At 43.6% G+C, this 24,588-nt stretch overlaps 1 protein-coding gene across 1 annotated transcript in view; it reads right to left on the bottom strand.

The window, feature by feature from the left end:
* wnt11.S (Wnt family member 11 S homeolog) overlaps window positions 1-24,588 on the bottom strand; it is a 49,850-nt gene that overhangs the window by 6,476 nt on the left and 18,786 nt on the right. The window contains 3 exon segments of the mRNA NM_001093610.1: window positions 7,101-7,393; window positions 7,982-8,259; window positions 14,073-14,308. Coding sequence (NP_001087079.1) covers window positions 7,101-7,393; window positions 7,982-8,259; window positions 14,073-14,308 — 807 coding nt within the window.

Raw genomic sequence — 24,588 nt, 5'->3', positions numbered from 1 at the left:
ACTGTGGGATAGCAGGTATAGTAGGGAGAGATGGTGTCTATAGTAACAGTGGATAATAGTCTCTGGGAAGGGAGTGTGACTGTGGGATAGCAGGTATAGTAGGGAGAGATGGTGTCTATAGTAACAGTGGATAATAGTCTCTGGGAAGGGAGTGTGACTGTGGGATAGCAGGTATAGTAGGGAGAGATGGTGCCTATAGTAACAGTGGTTAATAGTCTCTGGGAAGGGAGTGTGACTGTGGGATAGCAGGTATAGTAGGGAGAGATGGTGTCTATAGTAACAGTGGATAATAGTCTCTGGGAAGGGAGTGTGACTGTGGGATAGTAGGTATAGTAGGGAGAGATGGTGTCTATAGTAACAGTGGATAATAGTCTCTGGGAAGGGAGTGTGACTGTGGGATAGTAGGTATAGTAGGGAGAGATGGTGTCTATAGTAACAGTGGATAATAGTCTCTGGGAAGGGAGTGTGACTGCGGGATAGCAGGTATAGTAGGGAGAGATGGTGCCTATAGTAACAGTGGATAATAGTCTCTGGGAAGGGAGTGTGACTGTGGGATAGCAGGTATAGTAGGGAGAGATGGTGCCTATAGTAACAGTGGATAATAGTCTCTGGGAAGGGAGTGTGACTGTGGGATAGCAGGTATAGTAGGGAGAGATGGTGCCTATAGTAACAGTGGATAATAGTCTCTGGGAAGGGAGTGTGACTGTGGGATAGCAGGTATAGTAGGGAGAGATGGTGCCTATAGTAACAGTGGGATAATAGTCTCTGGGAAGGGAGTGTGACTGTGGGATAGCAGGTATAGTAGGGAGAGATGGTGTCTATAGTAACAGTGGATAATAGTCTCTGGGAAGGGAGTGTGACTGTGGGATAGCAGGTATAGTAGGGAGAGATGGTGCCTATAGTAACAGTGGATAATAGTCTCTGGGAAGGGAGTGTGACTGTGGGATAGCAGGTATAGTAGGGAGAGATGGTGCCTATAGTAACAGTGGATAATAGTCTCTGGGAAGGGAGTGTGACTGTGGGATAGCAGGTATAGTAGGGAGAGATGGTGCCTATAGTAACAGTGGGATAATAGTCTCTGGGAAGGGAGTGTGACTGTGGGATAGCAGGTATAGTAGGGAGAGATGGTGTCTATAGTAACAGTGGGATAATATTCATGATATCTGCTCATGGGGACAACATGCAGGCAAAACAGATACTTACAAAATGACTCCCCATTAAGGGCTGTATAAAGGCAATATTGTGGGGACATCTCATTGAAGAGTAGGCAACATGGTACCAACCTTTGATTGTTACTACCTATTGGGCTATTCGGTGCTGTAGGAAAGTCTGGGGATTTCATGCTAAAACTTCTCTTGGAACATAAAGAAATTCAGAGGAATTCATAGAAAAAGATCCAGAGGCTCAGTAACCTGATTACAAAGAGGGGAATTTTACAAGCGCTTTATGGGGATTGGCTGATAAGGGAATTTTGCAATCGTCTCATAGGAGAATATGCTGGGGGGGGGGGTTGGATAAATAAGGGCTAATCAAATGGACGGCCAAGTGAGAAGCAGCAAAGGGCTAAATTATAGCAGATTTACTGTACACACAAGGGGGGGGGGTTAGGTACAGGGGCTCCTCCATTAGGCACCAATGTGGAATCTTCCAGAATCTAAATATAACGAGTTCTGTATAAATCACAGAGGGGAGTGTTGATATTGATGCTCTTCTCCCTTCCTTCCTCCTGTTCTGGAGTTTGTTCTTCTTCTAACGTCCGTCTATTTCTCTCCATTGCTCCCCATTCTGTTCCCCCAAATGTTTAGCCAAACTCCTTTCCTCGTCTCTATTTCTCATCTCTTCTCCATTTGTCTCACTGTTCTGAACCCTCTCCTCCCCACTCTCCTACTCTCTTCTTACTCATTCCCTCACTTCTTATTGTCCCCTCTCTTTTTCTTTTCTCCAGGGTCAGACTTGGGGGTATAGGGCCCAACAGGAGTGATTAATGTTTTAGTGTCAGTAGCACTTTAAGCGCCCTCCATGCAAACTGACGTCTTGCTCCCGGATCCAAACCCCGCCCTCCACAAATACTCCCCTCCTTCTAAATTAGGGTTGCTCCTGCCATTAGTCAAGGGAGAACCTTCCTCAGTTGTTAGTGAGGGGCCAGTTGCAAGGAGAAGCAAAAAACTGCCTCTTGTAACTTTAAGAACCCGATTTCCGAGTTTTAGCCCTTAAATTCAGCTCCACTAGTGCAGAGAGTGTTATTACACTCATTGCACTAGTGACATGGACCCCCTTTGACCCGCTCAGATGGTTTAAGTGGTGGGGGAGTGGGAGAGAGGGGGGCACAGTAGCCCTAGGGTCGCCCCTGTTCTAAATGTAGCAATGTTATTGGGTTCAGCTTGAAGAGAGGAGAGTGGACGGTCCAGACGGGGCCCATGAAGGCTGGGGCCCACCAAGTTTTTTTTTCCAGTGTTCCAACGGCCCAGTCCCAAAACCCAGGCCTGGATTTCTGGTGAGGCTGCCATAGGCCTGGGCCTATGGCGGCAAGTTGTTAGGGGCGATCCGCTGCTGAAATACGGCCCTGCCAATATCCAATTGGAACAGGGTCCTAGAGGGTTAATTTGGTTGCCATCATAGGGTTCAAGCTTTGAATAAGGAAACACTGCCATGTTGACTACAGGGAATCTGTATCTGAGCGGCCTGTAGGCCTGAGCTTGAGATCTCAGTTAGCCCTCTTAAATATCATGCTGGGATATGTAGTTCAGAAATGACTGTTAGCCAATGGGAAGAGAACACTTAGGGGGTTATTAACTAAACTCCGTATTGAGTAACTGCCTCAGTTACCCAACCACCAATTGAATTGGGATTGGAGGGGTGGTTGGGTAACTGAGGCAGTTACTCAATACGGATTGGGCATTCTACCCACTGCCTCTCAGTTTAATTGTTAAACTATCCTCATTCCTACCCCGTGGTCATCCCAAGACCTATCCATTGGTCTATCTTCTACCTCACTGCCCGCATATATCGCTCATTTCTACTTTAGTCCAGTTTTTCCCCCTGACCTTAACAACTTTATAATGTTTTCCTGGACTTTTAATTTTATGTGAATTACCAATAAAAGTTAAGTTTTAAGTTTCGATTCGTTCTGTGAGCCATCGGATCCAATGGTGGGGAGGTGCACTACGGAGGGTTAACTTTCTATTTTTCTTTTTCTTTACATTACTGTTTTACCCTGCACACCACCTTACTGTCTCTCATTTGTGATGGATGGTGCTCCCTAAAACCTGCATTTATTTCAACACTCAAAGTAATGCTGCTCTGAGTCCTCTGTCAAAAGAAACAGCACATTTCTTTCCTTCTATTGTGTATTCATGGGCTTCTGTATCTGACTTCCTGTTTTCAGCTTAAACCTCCAGGGCTAGGGCTTGAGCATGCTCAGTTTGATCCTCTCTCCCTCCCTCCTCCCATCCCTGCTGTAATCTGAGCTCAGAGCTGTAAGTGAGCAGGGAGAGACTCAGGCAGGAAGTGATGTCACACCAAGGTTATATGGCAGCTGCTATCCTAAACAAACAGAGACAGTGTCTAGAGCTGTTTACTCAGGTATGGTAAAGCATTCTGCAGAATAAATATAATGTTATAGCTTGCACTATTGTGGCTAATATGTTGGCAATATACTGTCTTGGAGCTTTCCTTCTCCTTTAAACCCACAACAGCTGATCAATAGAGACCAAGACTCAAATACACAGTAAGACATATAACCAATCATCATTTAGCTTTTACAGGTACTGTATGGTGCAGCTGGGATAATGAACCCAGGCATCTGATTGGCTGCAGTGCATTCCACCTTTCCCAGGGTCTCTGGCCAATCCCAGGTGGGACAACGGCTGCAGATAAGACTGTGTAATGGATTTAGTGGATGGGAAATCCTCATGCAAACTCACAGTGTTCCCTTTATCTGCACTGATAATGTGTTTTGCAGGAGAGGACAGACGGACAGGGGGGCTACGAGACCTTATTAGAGGTAAGTTATAGAGTGTAAGTTATAGAGTGTAAGTTATAGAGTGTTTCCGTACAGGGAGAGCCAAATAAAGTGCACACGGCATCTCCGCCTCACTCACGGACCCTCATAAATCCAGGGGCTGCTTCTTGTTTCAGGTCCTTGGTGGATTCCCTTGAAATCAACTCTCACTTATTAAAAATAAAATAAGGGGGGAGTTAATATATTGCTTAGCGTGACGGGAACACGGGGATATCCGCCAGGCTTTAAATTAGAGAATTAGGGACCTTAACGCTCTCCTCACTCACTCGCTTCCTTCCGCTTTATATTCCTTTATAGAAGCACAGTCACATGTTGCGTTATAAAGAGGGACCTTCATTATTTATAAGCGACATTGGCACTAACACTTCTACCCACTAATACAATAGAGAGGGACTCCCCCATATTCATGATATAGTCAATATTGTACCCCCTACTGTAAAATACAGGGATATGTGCAGTTCCTTGAACCTATAAAAGCACAACGCCAAAGCCCTATACAGGTAACATAGTAATATAGTAATATAGTAACATAGTAATATAGTAATAAAGTAACATAGTAATAAAGTAATAAAGTAACATAGTAATATAGTAACAGAGTAAAATAGTAACAGTACGTCAGGTTGAAAAAAGACACCTGTCCATCAAGTTCAACCTTGAGTAAAGGGATACTGTCATGGGGAAAAAAATTTTTTCAAAATGAATCAGTTAATAGTGCTGCTCCAGCAGAATTCTGCACTGAAAACCATTTCTCAAAAGAGCAAACAGATTTTTTTATATTCAATTTTGAAATCTGACATGGGGCTAGACATATTGTCAATTTCCCAGCTGCCCCAAGTCATGTGACTTGTGCTCTGATAAAATTCAATCACTGTTTACTGCTGTACTGCAAATTGGAGTGATATCTCCCCCCCTCCCTTTCACCCCAGCAGCCTAACAAAAGAACAATGGGAAGGTAACCAGATAACAGCTCCCTAACACAAGATAACAGCTGCTTTGTAGATCTAAGAACAACACTCAATAGTAAAATCCAGGTCCCACTGAGACACATTCAGTTACATTGAGAAGGAAAAACAGCAGCCTGCCAGAAAGCATTTCTCTCCTAAAGTGCAGGCACAAGTCACATGACCAGGGGCAGCTGGGAAATTGACAAAATGTCTAGCCCCATGTCAGATTTCAAAATTGAATATAAAAAAATCTGTTTGCTCTTTTGAGAAATGGATTTCAGTGCAGAATTCTGCTGGAGTAGCACTATTAACTGATGCGTTTTGAAAAAAACATGTTTTCCGATGACAGGATCCCTTTAAGTCTATATATAAACTGGCTAACTGGCAGGTCATGGAACTCCAAGAAGACTTCTAATATCCTCATATTTTACAGCAGGGAGTACAGTATTTATTATAATACACACATTTCAGTGAGTCATGTGCAGGCCCAGATTCGTGGCGAGACCTAGGGTGGCAAAACTTTAGGGGCAGCAGGCCACCCAGCCGCTTCCCTATGGAGCACTGGGGACTCAAAGCTCCCCAGTCCTCGGATGCTTGAGAGTGCGCTTGCTCTCATGCGGAGAGGGTGCAGGCGGAAGCCGGCGCTAGGACCATGCGGTGCCGGCCAGGGCTGGATTTACATAGTGAGCTCCCCTAGACTCTCCCTTTTATTTGCAGCAAATAAAAGTTCATCATTGGGACCTGAGCAGTGGGGATTGTTATTGTATCTCCTGTGCATCCCCAGTGTTTATAAACCAATGTGGGTGTGTTTGAGCAGCATGCCGCCCCCTAAAATCCTGCCATCTAAGGCCTGGGCCTTGGTGGCCTTTCCACAAATCCGGGCCTGGTGACGGTGCTAGGACCATGCGGGAACAGCCCTGGTCATGTGAAAGAAACAACATCACTGAGCAACGATTATAACTGATGACATCAATAAGCATCGTTTAAAAGGAAATAATTTATAGGATATTCATGGCTCTTGTGTCTATATATATATATATATATATATATATAGGACTTTCTTTTGTTTTCTTTTAATATCAGTTACTCTAACTCAGCCTGTTGAGTGCAGTATTTTTTTCTCTCTCTCTATCTATCTCCCATAGACTCTATTTTATCCAAATAATTACATTTTTTTAAAAGGATTTCCAGGATTTCCTTTTTCTCTGTAATAACAAAACAGTAGCTTGTACTTTATACAAACTAAGATATAATTAATCCTTATTGGAGGCAAAACCAGCCTATTGGGTTTATTATTTATTTATTTTTTAATCTGACTGTTAAAAGGAAAGAACATTGTATATTTGCAGTAATAGATATGTGTAGAAGCTGCAATAGTGTGTGTGTGTGTCACTATTCTCTTGCCACCAGACCAACATTAGACCATAAGGAACCTCCCTGGAACTCAGCAAATACACAACAACTTTATTCATACAAATAAATACATAAACCTACCTCCTCCTGCAAAGGTATTCCCTGTACTAAGCACAATTCAGCAGGAACAGTCCCTAAGTTTGTTCATAGTCTGTACAGAGAGATCCCATAAAACTATGGCAGCATAGGTATTCCTCTGTACTAAGCACAATTCAGCAGGGACAGTCCCTAAGTTTGCTCATAGTCTGTACAGAGAAATCCAATAAAACTATGGCAGCATAGGTATTCCCTGTACTAAGCACAATTCAGCAGGAACAGTCCCCTAAGTTTGCTCATAGTCTGTACAGAGAGATCCCATAAAACTATGGCAGCATAGGTATTCCCTGTACTAAGCACAATTCAGCAGGAACAGTCCCCTAAGTTTGCTCATAGTCTGTACAGAGAGATCCCATAAAACTATGACAGCATAGGTATTCCCTGTACTAAGCACAATTCAGCAGGAACAGTCCCTAAGTTTGCTCATAGTCTGTACAGAGAGATACTATAAAACCATTTCAATGTAGGTGACCCCCTGTACTAAGCAAAGATCCACAAGTATTTCAGAGTAAAAAATCTGACATTTTGCCAAATGTCATTTCCATCAGCTGATGAATGTAGTGATTTCTAGAGCAGCTCTATGAAAACCCATTACTTTCCCAAAAGCCGTGGTTCACATTTCTCACCTCTCGTGGGTCCCGTGGGATCCCATCTTTTCGTTCTTCAAGCAATAGTCCGGAGAGCTCTGAAGATAAATCAGTTCTGTTTCCTGCACCGGCCTTATATCAATGTCCTTGGGGACCAGGTGTTTTCGGGTGCCCATGGGCCTGTGGACCACTTTGGTCGCTGACAGATACTTGGTCTTGAGGTCCAGCGCAATCTCCCGGAGCTCCTGCAGCCCTCTCCAACAGGTTTTAATGGAGCAAGATCCCGAGACGCCATGACACTTGCATTTCATCTCCAGCGAGGCTTTTAGCACCTAAATAAAACAGGAGAAGGACTGTTACCATAACCACAAAAACTCCCCCATTTACCCATTGCTCCTTTTTTGTTGGAAACCAATTTATAGTATATATATATGGAGAGATTTCCTACACCCCCCATACACTACTATAAATATATATAACCTACAGTCCTTCAGCTGATATTGAACCAATGGTTATGGGAAGTAAATTACTGCAGGCACCTATTACTACATACTACTACAGGTATGGGATCCGTTATCCGGAAACCCGTTATCCAGAGAGCTCCAAATTAAATATAGGTCATCTCCCATAGGCTCTATTTTATCCAAATAATCCAAAATTTTAAAAATGATTTCCTTTTTCTGAGTAATAATAAAACAGTCGCTTGTACTTGATCCCAACTAAGATATAATTAATCCTTATTGGAGGCAAAACCAGCCTATTGGGTTTATTTAATGTTTACGTGATTTTCTAGTAGACTTAAGGTATGAAGATCCAAATTATGGAAAGATTTGTTATGTGGAAAGCTCCAGGTCCCGAGTATTCTGGATAACAGGTCCCATACCTGTACTATAATCCCTCTATTGTAACTAAATATTTACCTGTCTCCCCACTTCACTGTTGTGCAGGTGCATGAGCTTATTCGCTTGCGATCCCGACTTCTTCATTTTCATCGGGGCGTCTGAGAATTTTGAGCCCATGAGAATTCCATAATTCAGGTTATCCGCACACCCTCCCCACCGGTATCCAGGTCCTGGGGACTCGCCTGGGATTGGAGCACAAGAGCAGCCGGGGATGTCCCCAGTTGTACAGGCTCTAGCGATTGTGTGACTGATGGCCGCCGCGGACAGAGCATGCACAAACGCTGACTCCCGTGTACCTATAACATAATGCAGAGGGTTAGCGTATTGTATTTACTAGAGCTTAGTATATACTAGAGCTATCCCATGGTCTCTTCTAAGAGACTATTATCCACTGTTACTATAGACACATCTCTCCCTACTATACCTGCTATCCCACAGTCACACTCCCTTCCCAGAGACTATTATCCACTGTTACTATAGGCACCATCTCTCCCTACTATACCTGCTATCCCACAGTCACACTCCCTTCCCAGAGACTATTATCCACTGTTACTATAGGCACCATCTCTCCCTACTATACCTGCTATCCCACAGTCACACTCCCTTCCCAGATACTATTATCCACTGCTACTATAGGCACCATCTCTCCCTACTATACCTGCTATCCCACAGTCACACTCCCTTCCCAGAGACTATTATCCAATGTTACTATAGGCACCATCTCTCCCTACTATACCTGCTATCCCACAGTCACACTCCCTTCCCAGAGACTATTATCCACTGTTACTATAGGCACCATCTCTCCCTACTATACCTGCTATCCCACAGTCACACTCCCTTCCCTGAGACTATTATCCACTGTTACTATAGGCACCATCTCTCCCTACTATACCTGCTATCCCACAGTCACACTCCCTTCCCAGAGACTATTATCCAATGTTACTATAGGCACCATCTCTCCCTACTATACCTGCTATCCCACAGTCACACTCCCTTCCCAGAGACTATTATCCACTGTTACTATAGGACCATCTCTCCCTACTATACCTGCTATCCCACAGTCACACTCCCTTCCCAGAGACTATTATCCACTGTTACTATAGGCACCATCTCTCCCTACTATACCTGCTATCCCACAGTCACACTCCCTTCCCTGAGACTATTATCCACTGTTACTATAGGCACCATCTCTCCCTACTATACCTGCTATCCCACAGTCACACTCCCTTCCCTGAGACTATTATCCACTGTTACTATAGACACCATCTCTCCCTACTATACCTGCTATCACACAGTCACACTCCCTTCCCAGAGACTATTATCCACTGTTACTATAGACACCATCTCTCCCTACTATACCTGCTATCACACAGTCACACTCCCTTCCCAGAGACTATTATCCAATGTTACTATAGGCACCATCTCTCCCTACTATACCTGCTATCCCACAGTCACACTCCCTTCCCAGAGACTATTATCCACTGTTACTATAGACACCATCTCTCCCTACTATACCTGCTATCCCACAGTCACACTCCCTTCCCAGAGACTATTATCCACTGTTACTATAGGCACCATCTCTCCCTACTATACCTGCTATCCCACAGTCACACTCCCTTCCCAGAGACTATTATCCACTGTTACTATAGGCACCATCTCTCCCTACTATACCTGCTATCCCACAGTCACACTCCCTTCCCAAAGACTATTATCCACTGTTACTATAGACACCATCTCTCCCTACTATACCTGCTATCCCACAGTCACACTCCCTTCCCAGAGACTATTATCCACTGTTACTATAGACACCATCTCTCCCTACTATACCTGCTATCCCACAGTCACACTCCCTTCCCAAAGACTATTATCCACTGTTACTATAGACACCATCTCTCCCTACTATACCTGCTATCCACAGTCACACTCCCTTCCAGAGACTATTATTCCACTGTTACTATAGACACCATCTCTCCCTACTATACCTGCTATCCCACAGTCACACTCCCTTCCCAGAGACTATTATCCCACTGTTACTATAGACACATCTCTCCCTACTATACCTGCTATCCCACAGTCACACTCCCTTCCCAGAGACTATTATCCACTGTTACTATAGGCACCATCTCTCCCTACTATACCTGCTATCCCACAGTCACACTCCCTTCCCAGAGACTATTATCCACTGTTACTATAGACACCATCTCTCCCTACTATACCTGCTATCCCACAGTCACACTCCCTTCCCAGAGACTATTATCCACTGTTACTATAGGACCATCTCTCCCTACTATACCTGCTATCCCACAGTCACACTCCCTTCCCAGAGACTATTATTAAGAACTGTAGTTATAGTTTGTCTATGCTTGTATCCCCATTGAAAATAATAGAGTGAGTTGGTGGAGAGACAAAACCCAGGAGAAGCCCAAGTGTTTTATAAACTTTATATCTTTAAAAATGTAGCTGATATGTTTGTGCTTGTTGACAATATAGTAGATGCCAGTGAGACATTGGCAGGATTCCTTGTCTATACAGCACAGCCCTTTGGAGAAGAATCATGACCCCACGGTACAAGAGTATTTGACTGGCAACACTTCAGAGGCCTGTGGCCTATTTACCTGGAACATATGTCTCACTGCTGTTCTGAACACTCTCACATACTAATATCATTTGGCTCTGATAATGACAGATCTCCTTCTCCTTAAAGGGGTAGTTCACCACTGGAGCTTACAATCTACATTCTCTAACACAATTTTTATAACCCCCCTCCTCTCGGTTCAAACAATTCACAGCCATTCACAGCCCATAAAAACTCTCTCCAAATTCATACAAAAATCTTGATTAACAAGCCTGTAAAATTACTCCTGGATCAAGTCAATGGCGGTGACTTTGTTGGCTGCTGCTTTGTACATAATCCAGTTTTTCATTGCACCTGTTACTATAAATCAGGGAAATAACCCCCCCACCCACAAACACACACACACACACACACACACACACTGCTCTATTAGTAATTAAAGTTTATGGATAGATAAATAGGACAAACAAGTAGCAAAGTACAATATAGTGGTTAATGCTTCACAGTTGCACCTTCCTCTGTAGGCTTCAGCAGAGCTCTCAGTTTCATTCAAAAATTCTGTTCCCCCAATTGCTTTAAGTAACTAACACACAATGCACTTTGTATATTTGCCCTTGAGAAGATGCTTTGTGTGCCAGTTAACTGGTGAGACTGGCCTTCCATATTAGACCCTGGATTCCTGGTTCTCGGGTGGGTTCTCAGAGGTCTGGTCTAACACTACTTTAAAATGTTTGATCAAGTCTTGGCATTCTGTACCCTGTTTTTAAACTTCCATGATGGCACAGCCACAAGAATTGAGTAGGACACTTTGATGGCAACATTACAGTTACTTTGAGTGGCTGAATCGCTAAAGGTCTAAGATGTGGTCACCAGCAGTGTGTCAGATTTTTAATCATACTAAACATGTATAACACCTAGTAGATCAGTTTTCATTGATCATCCTGGAAATCAATTGCTTTTTCCAAACTGAAAGATTTATTTGTTGATGCCTCCTCGTCAGTGGGCCATCACTAGATGGATAATTGAAACACAATGAAGACCTCCTCCTTCTTCAGATCTGCTGGAATGGACCACCCTGATGTATAATATTGACTTTGAATCTGGCTCGTCGAGCGATTGGTCTTATAACTCATATTCCAGTCTTAACTCAAGAAATAGAATAAATAAGTACATTATGATGGGGAGCAGTAGGTTGAGTCTATACGTGAAATATGAGTCTGGACTGGAACTCTTGGGGCTAACCTGTAATCCAAGAAATGGACAAGACACTAGGAAGAAGAAATGGAAGGCACTAGAACAAGGCAACATGGAGGGGTAAAGTCTCTAACTGAAGCAGAAGGTGGGACTATAACATCTAATAGCAGCTAACAGGGGGTGGGTAGCTACCATTGTTAGGTAGAAATAGACAAAATAAAGGTTTCTTCCCTTAAAACACTTAGTTGATAGAATCTTTATTGTTTCTAGATGTTTTCTGACTGCATCAGTAAGTGCAATGACTATATAATGCCTTGGAAGAAGCCTCCAAAGGGTCATGAGTTCAGATGCAGGGCTTTGGGGCTACGTCATGCATCAGTTGTTGATTTGGAAGGTGCCGGTGCTAACCTTGGCGCCTGCACGCTGTGACCTCTGGCAAATCCCATAAGCTCCGCTCCCTTCAGAAAGAATTTTTTCATTTTGGACTGGTAAAAATGAAATCAGATATGATATGCAGGAATATTTCATTCTGCTCGAAACAAGAAAGAGCGTGGCCCACAACTGGAATCGTTTTGTCCTGAATCAGTTCTGCTCCATTCCAATGAAACCAGATGTTTCATAAACTTGCTACAGCTCACTTGGTTTTATGGGGTTCCTTGTAGGTCTGTACTGGGTCTACAGAAGGGACGACTTGCAATGCAAGTGGCTCATTAGATGGCAAATTGCAGCACTCGAAAAGTAAATCCATTTACAAACATAACGCAGAAATCTTTCTTTTTTTTATTGCAGCACCTTTCCTACCCTTACCCTACCCACAAGCCTGATAGTTTCAAAAGCTTTAGAAGTGAAATTAAAGCTTAATGTACCGCAGACATCCTTTAAGCAAGACATCCATCCTTCCTGCCTTCCCACTGTTCACTTCCTTACCTACCCTTACCCTATCCACAAGCCTGATAGATTCAAAAGGCCTGGAAGTAAAATTTCCTTTCTTCCTTCCTTCCTTCCTTGCTTCCTTCTTTCCTTCCTTTCTTCCTTCATTCCTTCCTTCCTTCCTTCCTTTCTTTCTTCTTTCCTTCCTTCCTTCAAGCATTTCACTTCCTTTCCTATCTCATCCTACCCACAAGCATTATAGGTTCAAAAGCCTTGGAAGTGATATTTCCTTCCTTCCTTGCTTCTTTTGTTCATTTCTTTCCTTCCTTCACAATGTTCACTTCCTTTCCTAACCTTACCGTACCCATAAGCCTTATAGTTTCAAAAGCCCTGGAAAATTCCCTTCCTTCCTTCCTTTCCTCCTTTGTTCCTTCCTTCCCTTCTTCCTTCCTTCCTTCCTTCCTTCCTTCCTTCCTTCCTTCCTTCACGCTGTTCACTTCCTTTCCTTCCCCTACCACAAGTTTTATAGGTTCAAAAGCCCTGGAAGTGAAATTTCCTTCCTTATTTTCTTCCTTCCTTGCTTCCTTCATTCCTTTCTTCCTTCACGCTGTTCACTTCCTTTCCTTCCCCTACCACAAGTTTTATAGGTCCAAAAGCCCTGGAAGTGAAATTTCCTTCCTTCCTTGCTTCCTTCCTTCTTTCACGCATTTCCCTTCCTTTCCTACCTTATCCTACCCACAGGCATTATAGCATGGCACATATCTTTTCTCTATGGTATTTATGGGCACAATATTGCACTGTCTTTGCACCTCACAACACAATTATTTTCGACGAGTTCAACAGTGCAAAAGTGTGCCCCTTAATACTCATTTAAAGTCCTGAGTGTAGAATGGAAATCCGGCTTTAAGCGCAGTCCAAGGCAGCCATATCCTTTGTACCTGTCCCTTTTTTTTTGCACTTTGCACTTTGCAACCCCAACCCCTAATTTGTTTGATTTATGAGGCCCAATAGGGCTTTTGTTCAAGATGCAGCATTGTACCTAAAGCCCTAAACCTCTGCTTACACCCACGATAGGGGGCCCCTTTGTAACTACATAACTGGTGCAGTCCCACCCCCAGCACCCCAACCCTCGGCATCACTTCTGCTGCAGAGCTGGATTGTGCATAAGTCTCCCAATATTCCTGCCTACTCCTGGCAGTGTGAAGCCTACATTTTTGGTGTAGCAGAATTGCAGAGATAGTAGCAGGAGGAGTAGCAGGAGGCCCCATTTGATTCTGATCAATCTCTGTTTTGTACTTATCTTTGTGTTCTCCTCTCCGCAGCCCAAACCCAAGTCCTGCATTCCACAAGCCTTTCTCCCATATTGCTCAGGGCTGAATATTTCATCTTATGGGGAGACCATTAAGTGCATTAAGATGTTAAGAGGTTTGTAAAGAGGTGAGGTATTAATGTGTAATTGCTGGGTTTTACCTCTCTCTAAATCCTGGTGGAAGGTGGGTGCCAGCTCGATGGAGGAGCAGTTCCACCGCATGTCTGTGAAAGCTTTAACGCAGGTTTTCTTCACCTCCTTGGCTGCATGAATGATGGTTTGCATAAGCTCTAAATTGCTCCGGCACAGCTGCATCTGAGAGGAGACCAGGCCTTCTAGTTGCTTGCAGTGCTGGGTCTGATTCAACGGCAGGGATAAGGGGGTCTTGGATAAAGCTCTGCATGGAGAAATTGGGAATAGAAAGAATGTCAGAAATTCCATCCTCCATACATACATCTTCTGCTGGAAATGGAAACCCAAATTGAATTAAAGGGGAGATAAAGAGCTAGGACAACTTGTCTACATTAGTCTACATTGTGCCCCATCTCTCAGCCAGGTGCCCTATAACATGTCTACCAACAATGTCATTGATGGACATGGATAAAAGCAAATGCACCCTGTAGCGACAGGTGTGGGACCTGTTATCAAGAGAGCTTGAATTTGTAGCTTTCTGGATAACAGGTTTCCAGCTAACAGATTCTGTCTGTATCAGGAATGGTTTCCCTATTTAGCACAATGCAATCAAACTTGAGCAGTTGCACTATTGTAATTTTATTTTAAAATGCGTCTAATTCCAAAAAAATTTGATTTTTTTTTTTTTTTGGGGGGTGCGACTAGTATCCTTTTTTCAAATCAGAAAAACAAGGGATTAGTATATAACGGTATGGGACCTGTGTTCCAGAATACTCGGGACCTGGGGTTTTCCGAATAATGGATCTTTCTGTAATTTGGATCTTCTAGGATTAATTATATCTTAGTTGGGATCAAGTATAAGACACTGTTTTATTATTACAGATTACTTGGATAAAATGGAGTCTATGGAAGACGGGCATTCCGTAATTCAGAGCTTTCTAGAAATGTATTGTTATTGCTACTTTTTATCCTCATCTTTCTCTTCAGGCCTCTCTTATTCATATTTCAGTCTCTTATTCAAACCAATGCATGGTTGCTAGGGGAATTTGGATCCTAGCAACCAGATGACTGAAATTACAAACTGGAGAGCTGCTGAATAAAAAGCTAAATAACACCACAAATAATGAAAAATGAAAACCAATTGCAAATTGTCTCAGAATATCACTCTCTACATCCTACTAACAGTTAATTTAAAGGTGAACAACCCCTTAAGACTATCCCTTGCTTTGGTTTTCTTTCCCCACTTTGTCCTTAGACATCTGTAAGACTGGCTGAGCCCTGTATCAGAGTATAGCAAGTGTTCCTTAAAGGTTTTGGATATCCCTTATGGTTGAAGATTGGGGCTGTTGCTTCTACTCGTTTTCCTGGTCATTTTGTCCGCGTTTGGTTTAGTTCAATTCTAATGATGTCCTTGGCCAGGCCTTCTACTTTCCTTTAATAATGGGACAATAAACCAAGAGGAGGAAGCTACAAGCACAAAACAGAGCTTGAGGCAACAAGGAACAATGGAGTTACTGTGCAATACAGAATCTGCTTTTAGGGGAAATCACTATAAAAGGAAAATAATTGTACATTCTCCACTTTCTATTATACGTACCCAAAATAAAAATAAAGAGGGGTCCTTAAAGAGGGGTGAACGTTGATTCAGATATGGCACAATAATGGGCACACTGTATGGAAGTGAAGTGCCCCCTGTTCATACCATCTCCCCCCCCCTCTTCTTTTCATATTTTGGCACAAATGTGACCATTTTTTCGGAGCTCATGCTTTCCTTACACACAAACGTTTGGAAAATATGGAAAACATTTCAGCAGCCAGCGTTGGCCCAAGCGTGGCCGTATCCAGTTACCGTTTGGGCACCGGTGTGGGGTAAACATGAGGCTCGGGGAGGGCACCGCGTCAGATTTATTGGATACGCTGGGACTTTTCTTCATGTGCCCCGACGCTCAAAGCAAAACAGAGACAGTCGGGCTTTATAGTAAATAGTCTATTTAGACAAGAGAACTGAATAAGAGCTTTTCTTTAGTAGAAAAAAAACAAACGTCTATTTGTGCACCGGATCTTTATTTGTATCCGGAATCCTTGTGCAAAAGAGTTTTACCCAAATATTCCTGCAGCACAGGAACCGCTAAACCATAAAAGGCTTAGAGAAAATGCTCAAGTTAACTTTTAGTATGTAACAGAATGGCTGAGTCTAAGCAACATTCCAATTGGTCTTCGCTTTTTAATTATTTGCCTTCTGATTCCGAATCGTTCCAACTGAAATGACAAACTGGAGAGCTGCTGAATAAAAAGCTGAATAAGTCAAAAACCACAAATAATAAAAAACGAAAACTAATTGCAAATAGTCTCAGAATCACTCTCTACATCAGTTAAAGGAGAACTAAAGCCTAACTAAAGAAGTAGGTAGAAATGTTGTACATGATGTTTTGTGCTTCTGTACCAGCCCAAGGCAACCACAGCCCTTTAGCAGTAAAGATCTGTGTCTCCAAAGATGCCCCAGTAGCTCCCCATCTTCTTTTCTGCTGATTCAATGCACATGCTCTGTGCTGCTGTCACTTACTGAGCTTAGGGACCCACTCACAATATACAGTACACATAGAATAGAAATGTCACAATATAAGGCTGATTAGTAATTAATACACATAATTACTACATGGCAGCACAGAAACCAGTGCAATTAGCATCAGAATTGAATAATCAGCAAACCTGTAGCATCAGCTTATATTACAGCCAGGGAAGCTCGTTTTCTGCTGGATAATTAGTGACGAGCCCTAAGCTTAGCTTCTCAACAGCCAATCAGAGCCCACTGAGCATGTGAGTGTCACAGACACTTTCCAAGATGGTGACCCCCTGTGACAAGTTTGAAGTCCTGGATCATTGCTGCTATTGACAAGCTCAAACTTTAGCCTCGTGCAATAAGTTCACTATAAAAAATAGGACATTTTTAGCCACATTCATTTTTAAGGTTTAGTTCTCCTTTAATTTAAAGGTGCACATCCTCTTTAACCTGAGCCTTAAACCCCAGCAGCTTTAACCTTTTTTTATTGGTACAATACAAAGATCTATAGTAAAGAGGGGTGATCTGGTGAATAATTCTTTAGATGGGCCTAAGCATGGCACCCCAATTATATTCGTACCTCTTCCACAGGGCAGATGTACACACTTTGATCTCTTATCTATTTAACAGGCACTTGGAAGTGGGAGATGGAAAAAAATCTATAAAACTTCTCAGTGGGAACAAAAGTAACCATGTATTTTTGAGGGAAGTCACTCACATTTATACACTGAGTTTGGGTACAAGATTGGTGTGGTATTGGTTTAAGAGGACAGAACAGGGTATAGTCTTGACTTATTGCGAGTTTTAAATTGGCTGAAATTGGCTAAAAGAAAGTTCACATTTCTGCTCCCTCTTCCCTGAAGACTTCCCTACTCTCTTTTACAGATAACTAGAATCTCAGCTGCCATAAAGCAGGACAGAACTGCTGCTTACAATGGGGATCAGATAGGATCTGTGCAGCCACTGGGACAGAATGCTCTGTTATACAGATAGCTAGAATCTCAGCTGCCATAAAGCAGGACAGGACTGCTGCTTACAATGGGGATCAGATAGGATCTGTGCAGCCACTGGGACAGAATGCTCTGTTATACAGATAGCTAGAATCTCAGCTGCCATAAAGCAGGACAGGACTGCTGCTTACAATGGGGATCAGATAGGATCTGTGCAGCCACTGGGACAGAATGTTCTGTTATACAGATAGCTAGAATCTCAGCTGCCATAAAGCAGGACAGGACTGCTGCTTACAATGGGGATCAGATAGGATCTGTGCAGCCACTGGGACAGAATGCTCTGTTATACAGATAGCTAGAATCTCAGCTGCCATAAAGCAGGACAGGACTGTTGCTTACAATGGGGATCAGATAGGATCTGTGCAGCCACTGGGACAGAATGTTCTGTTATACAGATAGCTAGAATCTCAGCTGCCATAAAGCAGGACAGGACTGCTGCTTACAATGGGGATCAGATAGGATCTGTGCAGCCACTGGGACAGAATGCTCTGTTATACAGATAGCTAGAATCTCAGCTGCCATAAAGCAGGACAGGACTGCTGCTTACAATGGGGATCAGATAGGATCTGTGCAGCCACTGGGACAGAATGTTCTGTTATACAGATAGCTAGAATCTCAGCTGCCATAAAGCAGGACAGGACTGCTGCTTACAATGGGGATCAGATAGGATCTGTGCAGCCACTGGACAGAATGCTCTGTTATACAGATAGCTAGAATCTCAGCTGCCATAAAGCAGGACAGGACTGCTGCTTACAATGGGGATCAGATAGGATCTGTGCAGCCACTGGGACAGAATGTTCTGTTATACAGATAGCTAGAATCTCAGCTGCCATAAAGCAGGACAGGACTGCTGCTTACAATGGGGATCAGATAGGATCTGTGCAGCCACTGGGACAGAATGTTCTGTTATACAGATAGCTAGAATCTCAGCTGCCATAAAGCAGGACAGGACTGCTGCTTACAATGGGGATCAGATAGGATCTGTGCAACCACTGGGACAGAATGCTCTGTTATACAGATAGCTAGAATCTCAGCTGCCATAAAGCAGGACAGGACTGCTGCTTACAATGGGGATCAGATAGGATCTGTGCAGCCACTGGGACAGAATGCTCTGTTATACAGATAGCTAGAATCTCAGCTGCCATAAAGCAGGACAGGACTGCTGCTTACAATGGGGATCAGATAGGATCTGTGCAGCCACTGGGACAGAATGTTCTGTTATACAGATAGCTAGAATCTCAGCTGCCATAAAGCAGGGCAGGACTGCTGCTTACAATGGGGATCAGATAGGATCTGTGCAGCCACTGGGACAGAATGCTCTGTTATACAGATAGCTAGAATCTCAGCTGCCATAAAGCAGGACAGGACTGCTGCTTACAATGGGGATCAGATAGGATCTGTGCAGCCACTGGGACAGAATGTTCTGTTATACAGATAGCTAGAATCTCAGCTGCCATAAAGCAGGACAGGACTGTTGCTTACAATGGGGATCAGATAGGATCTGTGCAGTCACTGGGACAGAATGTTCTGTTATACAGATAGCCAGAATCTCAGCTGCCATAAAGCAGGACAGGACTGCTGCTTACAATGGGGATCAGATACGATCTGTGCAGCTACTGGGACAGAATGCTCGGTTATACAGATAGCTAGAATCTCAGCTGCCATAAAGCAGGACAGGACTGCTGCTTACAATGGGGATCAGATAGGATCTGTGCAGCCACTGGGACAGAATGTTCTGTTATACAGATAGCTAGAATCTCAGCTGCCATAAAGCAGGACAGGACTGCTGCTTACAATGGGGATCAGATAGGATCTGTGCAACCACTGGGACAGAATGCTCTGTTATACAGATAGCTAGAATCTCAGCTGCCATAAAGCAGAACAGGACTGCTGCTTACAATGGGGATCAGATAGGATCTGTGCAGCCACTGGGACAGAATGTTCTGTTATACAGATAGCTAGAATCTCAGCTGCCATAAAGCAGGGCAGGACTGCTGCTTACAATGGGGATCAGATCTGTGCCACTGTACTATTTTTTAAGGGTTTTGATTTGAATACCTGATCTAAGATAACTTTACAATGGTGCCAGAGACTAACAAGGATTCCCTGTAGCAGAATGAGGGGCAGGTGTATTGTACCCACTGTGACAATTCCCCCTCCTTTCAAACAAGACTCCTCTGTTCCTCGTGATATAATAGAAGTGATAACTAATGAACTGGTTAACAAGACCATACCATTAAGGGGAGGTAGTCTTGCAAGATGAATGATGATGATGACGATGATATAAGTGAAGCACACGGTGTTGTTTCTCTGGACGCTGTCTCCCCACGTCAGGTTTCACCTTTTCATTCGCACATCAGGCTGGTGGGTATCGGGTGACAAAGCCGTCGCACCAGAACAAAGGCCCCCCCCTCACATTGAGCCATTCCTTCATCAGGTCATTACTGGGAACTGACAAGACACACCAGCTCCAACCTCCCTGTCAGAGTTAGGTTTCACCCACAACCATTTAACTGCAGTGGGGTGCGGGGCGAGGGGGGGGGTTCTTTTTATTGAACCCAGTAAATAAGGAACAACACATATAAATACTGTGTATATATATATATATATATATATATATATATATATATATATATATATATATATATATATATATATATATATATATATATATATACACAATATATTTATTCTTTATAGTTGGGGGCTAATCATTTTTTTTGCACTTCGTCACAGTATATGCACCGGTCTGTGCTAGTGATGGGCGAATTTATTCGCCAGGCGCGAATTTGCGGCGAATTTGCGCGATTCGCCGCCAGCGAATAAATTCGCGAAACTCCCGCGAAAATTCGCGGAAAAAATTCGCCGGCGTCAAAAATTTTTTTTTCGAAAAACGGGCGCCGGCGTCAAAAACGAGACGCCGGCGCCGTTTCGCGAATTTTTCGCCGTTTCGCGAAATTCGCGAATTTTTCGGTGAAGCGAAACGGCGCAAATTCGCCCATCACTAGTCTGTGCTACTGATGTTTGATTTCTTTGCAGACAGGAGAATATCTAATGCCCCTTTTAGCTGTGGGTTTAGTTAATTAAGGGTTTGGTGGAGTGTTAGAGCTCATTTCTACTGGCCAGCTCTAACACCCTGCTGAAAATATTGGCTAAGCAGCCTTCAGTTAATAGTAGGGATGCACTGAATCCAGGATTCGGTTTGGGATTCGGACAGAATTAGGCCTTTTTCATGAGGAATCCTAATTTGTTTATGCAAATTAGGGGCAGGGAGGGAAATCGCGTAACTTTTTGTCACAAAACAAGGACGTAAAAATGTTTTCCCCTTCCCACCCCTAATTTGCATATGCAAATTAGGATTCGGATTCAGTTCGGGCAAATCTTTCACGAAGGATTTAGGGGTTTGCCCGAATCCAAAATAGTGGGTTTGGTGCATCCCTAGTAAATAGCAGGTGCACTTTTGCTACAGACTAGTGATGGGCGAATTTCTTTTGTTTCACTTTGTCGAAAAATTTGCGAATTTCCTGCAAAATTCGCGAAGTACGAAAAAAAATGTACAGTCGAAAAGTTCACTAAAAAAGTTGAAATTCGAACAATTTCCTGAAAAAATTGTGAAAATCGATCATTTTCCCTAAAAAATCATGAAAATTTAAAATCGACACCGTCGAATTTTCGCGAATTTAGAAATTTGCCATGAATTCATGCCAGGCAAATTTATTCGCCCATCACTACTACAGACGTATAACCCATATGGGCAATTGTAAGCAACTCTTCAATTGGTCTTTATTATTTTATCATTTGTTTTTTTTATTATTTGCCTTCTTCACTTGATTCTTTTCAGCAGGGCCGGAAAAAGGGGTAGGTAGAGTCGGCGCCCGCCTAGGGTGCAATCATGGTGGGGGTGCACTTTTACGGGAAATTTTTTTTTATTTTTTTTAAACCCTGGTTTGCTTGGCCTTTTATAGTTTTTCAATTTTATAAACCACCTGTAGTGATGGGCGTATTTATACGGTAGGTGTGAATGCGCAGCGAATTCTGATGGCGTCCATTTTTTGGGTGCCGGTGCTTTTTCGCCAAGCGAATTTGCACCGGTGTCAAAAAAACAGACGCCGGCATAAAAAACCCCTAAAGCCGGCGTCAAAATTGAGACGGCGGCACAGTTTCACGAATTTTCCTCCGTTTGACTGATTTCGTCCATCACTAACCACCTGTTCCAACCCCTTCTTGCCCGTGATTCGTTCTGTGGGCAGAATCATTCCCCAGCTCTCTCTTAGCAGCTGTTGGCACAGGTACATATTTGGGGGCAATATTGTGGATGTTTTGGCTGCTGTTGGCTCAGGTTCAGATCGGGGGCAATATGAGAGATTGGCTGCTGCTGGCTCTGGTATATGGGGCAATATGGTGGCTGCTGGCACAGGTACACACAGTAACGTAACTAGAGGGGGGCGGGCCCTGGTGCGGGACGTGCAGCCGGGCCCCCTGCCCCCCTCCGTATGCCCGCATTTCAGTGGTGCGCGAGCTGCCGGGGGGCCCTGAGGGGGTGTGGGCCCTGGCCTGCTCGCATCCCCTGCTCCCCTGGTAGTTCCACCACTGGGTACACACATGTTTGAGGCAATATGATGGATTTTTGGCTCCTGCTGGCACAGGTACAAATTAGGGGCAAAATGATGGATTTTTTTGGCTGCCGCTGGCATAGGTGCAGATTGGGGGTAACAATATGATGGATTTTTGGCTTATGCTGGCACAATGTACAAATTGGGGGCAATCTGAGGGACTGACTGCCGTTGGCACAGGTGCAAATGGGGGCAATATGATTGGTGCTGGCACAGGTACAGGGGCAATATGACTGGTAAGGTGGGAAATGGTAATGCAGGACCGGATGGGGGGCACTGATTGATGCCCTTGCCTAGGGTGCCAAAATGCCTTGGCCCGGCCTTTTAAATGGGGGTCACTCCCTTGTCTGCTGTAATTTGAGCCCAGAGCTATGAGTGAGCAGGGAGAGACTCAGGCAGGAAGTGATGTCACACAAACTAATATGGCAGCTGCTATCCTAAACAAACAGAGGGCTTCTAGAGCTTTTTACTCAGTTATGGTAAAGCATTCTACAGAATAAATAAAGAATTTTAGCTTGCAGTACTGCAGCTAATCTATTGGCAATATAATGCCTCAGTAGCTTTCCTTCTCCTTTAATTTAAAGTGAACAACCCATTTAAATTAGTGATGAGTTGAAGTTCTGAGGCAAGTGCCGCCCAAGCAAGGAGCAATATAAGGACATTACAGTTGCAGCTGTGACTGCACTTTAACCAGCAGGTGACTAAAAGTCATTACCAATAGCCATAAAGCTGAACTCTCTGAGATTAGAAGGTGTTGGGTCGATAATGAGTTTCATTTGGAGATAGACAAGGATTTTATGGCAGCCCCGTACAAACGCCAAGTCGGGAAAGATCACAGCATTGTTATTGGGATATGAGTCTGCCCAAAGTCCAACAAGACCTGCTGTTACGTGACTCTCAATTTAAAGGGGATATAAACTCAAAAATTAATTCTAGTTGACTTTTCTATATTCAGGGGCAGTGGTTTACTAAAATGCGCCGGGTTCCCCCGCAAAAAAAATCTTCAGAGGGGCCCAGCGCACTTAGGGGCACATTTACAAAGCTCAAGTGAAGGATTCAAATAAAAAAAACTTCGAATTTCGAAGTGTTTTTTTGGCTACTTCGACCATCGAATGGGCTAGTTCGACCTTCGACTACGACTTTGACTACGAATCGAATGATTCGAAGTAAAAATCGTTCGACTATTCGATCGTTCGATAATCGAAGTACTGTCTCTTTAAGAAAAACTTCGACCCCCTAGTTCGGCAGCTAAAAGCTACCGAACTCAATGTTAGCCTATGGGGAAGGTCCCCATAGGCTTGCCTGTGCTTTTTTGATCGAAGGATATTCGTTTGATCGTTGTATTAAAATCCTTCGAATCGTTCGATTCGAAGGATTTAATCGTTCGATTGAACGAATAATCCTTCGATCGTTCGATCAAAGTATTAGCGCTAAATCGTTCGACTTCGATATTCGAAGTCGAACGATTTTAGTTCCTGGTCGAATATCGAGGGTTAATTAACCCTCGATATTCGACCCATAGTAAATCTGCCCCTTAGAGTTGCCACCTTTTCCGGAAAAAAATACTGGCCTTCCTATATATATCTTTTTTCCCTATTAATACCATTGGGATCTACCATCATTTTTACCGGCCAGGTGGCAACCCTAAGTGCACTCAAATCGCCATCCTCCTGCCCACTTCCCACCTCCTCCCCTTATGGCCCGGACCACACCCAGACCACGCCCACTATCTGGTCTGTGCCAATGCACTCTGATTCCTTACAGCAAGTAAGGGCAGAGACACACAATCAGATTTGGGGAGATTAGTCGCCCAGTGACAAATCCCCTCTTCTTCTCAGCAACTAATCTTCTCGAACTGCCTTCATGTGCCTTCTGCCGGATAGAATGAAAATCGATGGCGGGATGGCTATCGGAGCTCTTAGTTTTCCAAAGTCGCCCAAATTTCCTTGTGAGGCAACTTTGGGCGACTTTGGAAAACGAAGCTCACCAATTTTCATCCAGGCGGCGATTTAGATTCTAGCCGGGAGGCAGTTCGGGGAGATTAGTCGCCTGAAGAAGAGGAGATTTGTCACAAGGCGACTAATCTCCCAGAATCTGAGCGTGTGTCTCTGCCCTAACAGAGTGGCTGGGGAACGGGGGGTTCTCATTGGCTAGAGAGAAAGCAGGCTTCCTCTATACTTACACCACTTTTTGGGGGGAGATCAATTTCTGCATTTAATGTCCCATTTTGTACTGCTGGTTCTGAATCTGCTCCGAGTCGACACCTGCTACATTGCTCCAGAAGTCAGAACCAGCAATGCAGAGAATATAAACAGACACTGCCTTCGGTAACATTTAAAAATAGTATTAAAACCTCTGAAAA

This window comes from Xenopus laevis, chromosome 2S, assembly GCF_017654675.1.
Source record: "Xenopus laevis strain J_2021 chromosome 2S, Xenopus_laevis_v10.1, whole genome shotgun sequence".
NCBI classification, from domain to species: Eukaryota; Metazoa; Chordata; class Amphibia; order Anura; family Pipidae; genus Xenopus; species Xenopus laevis.
Note: the sequence above shows the minus strand (reverse complement) of the source record. Positions and strands in the feature narration are given on the sequence as shown.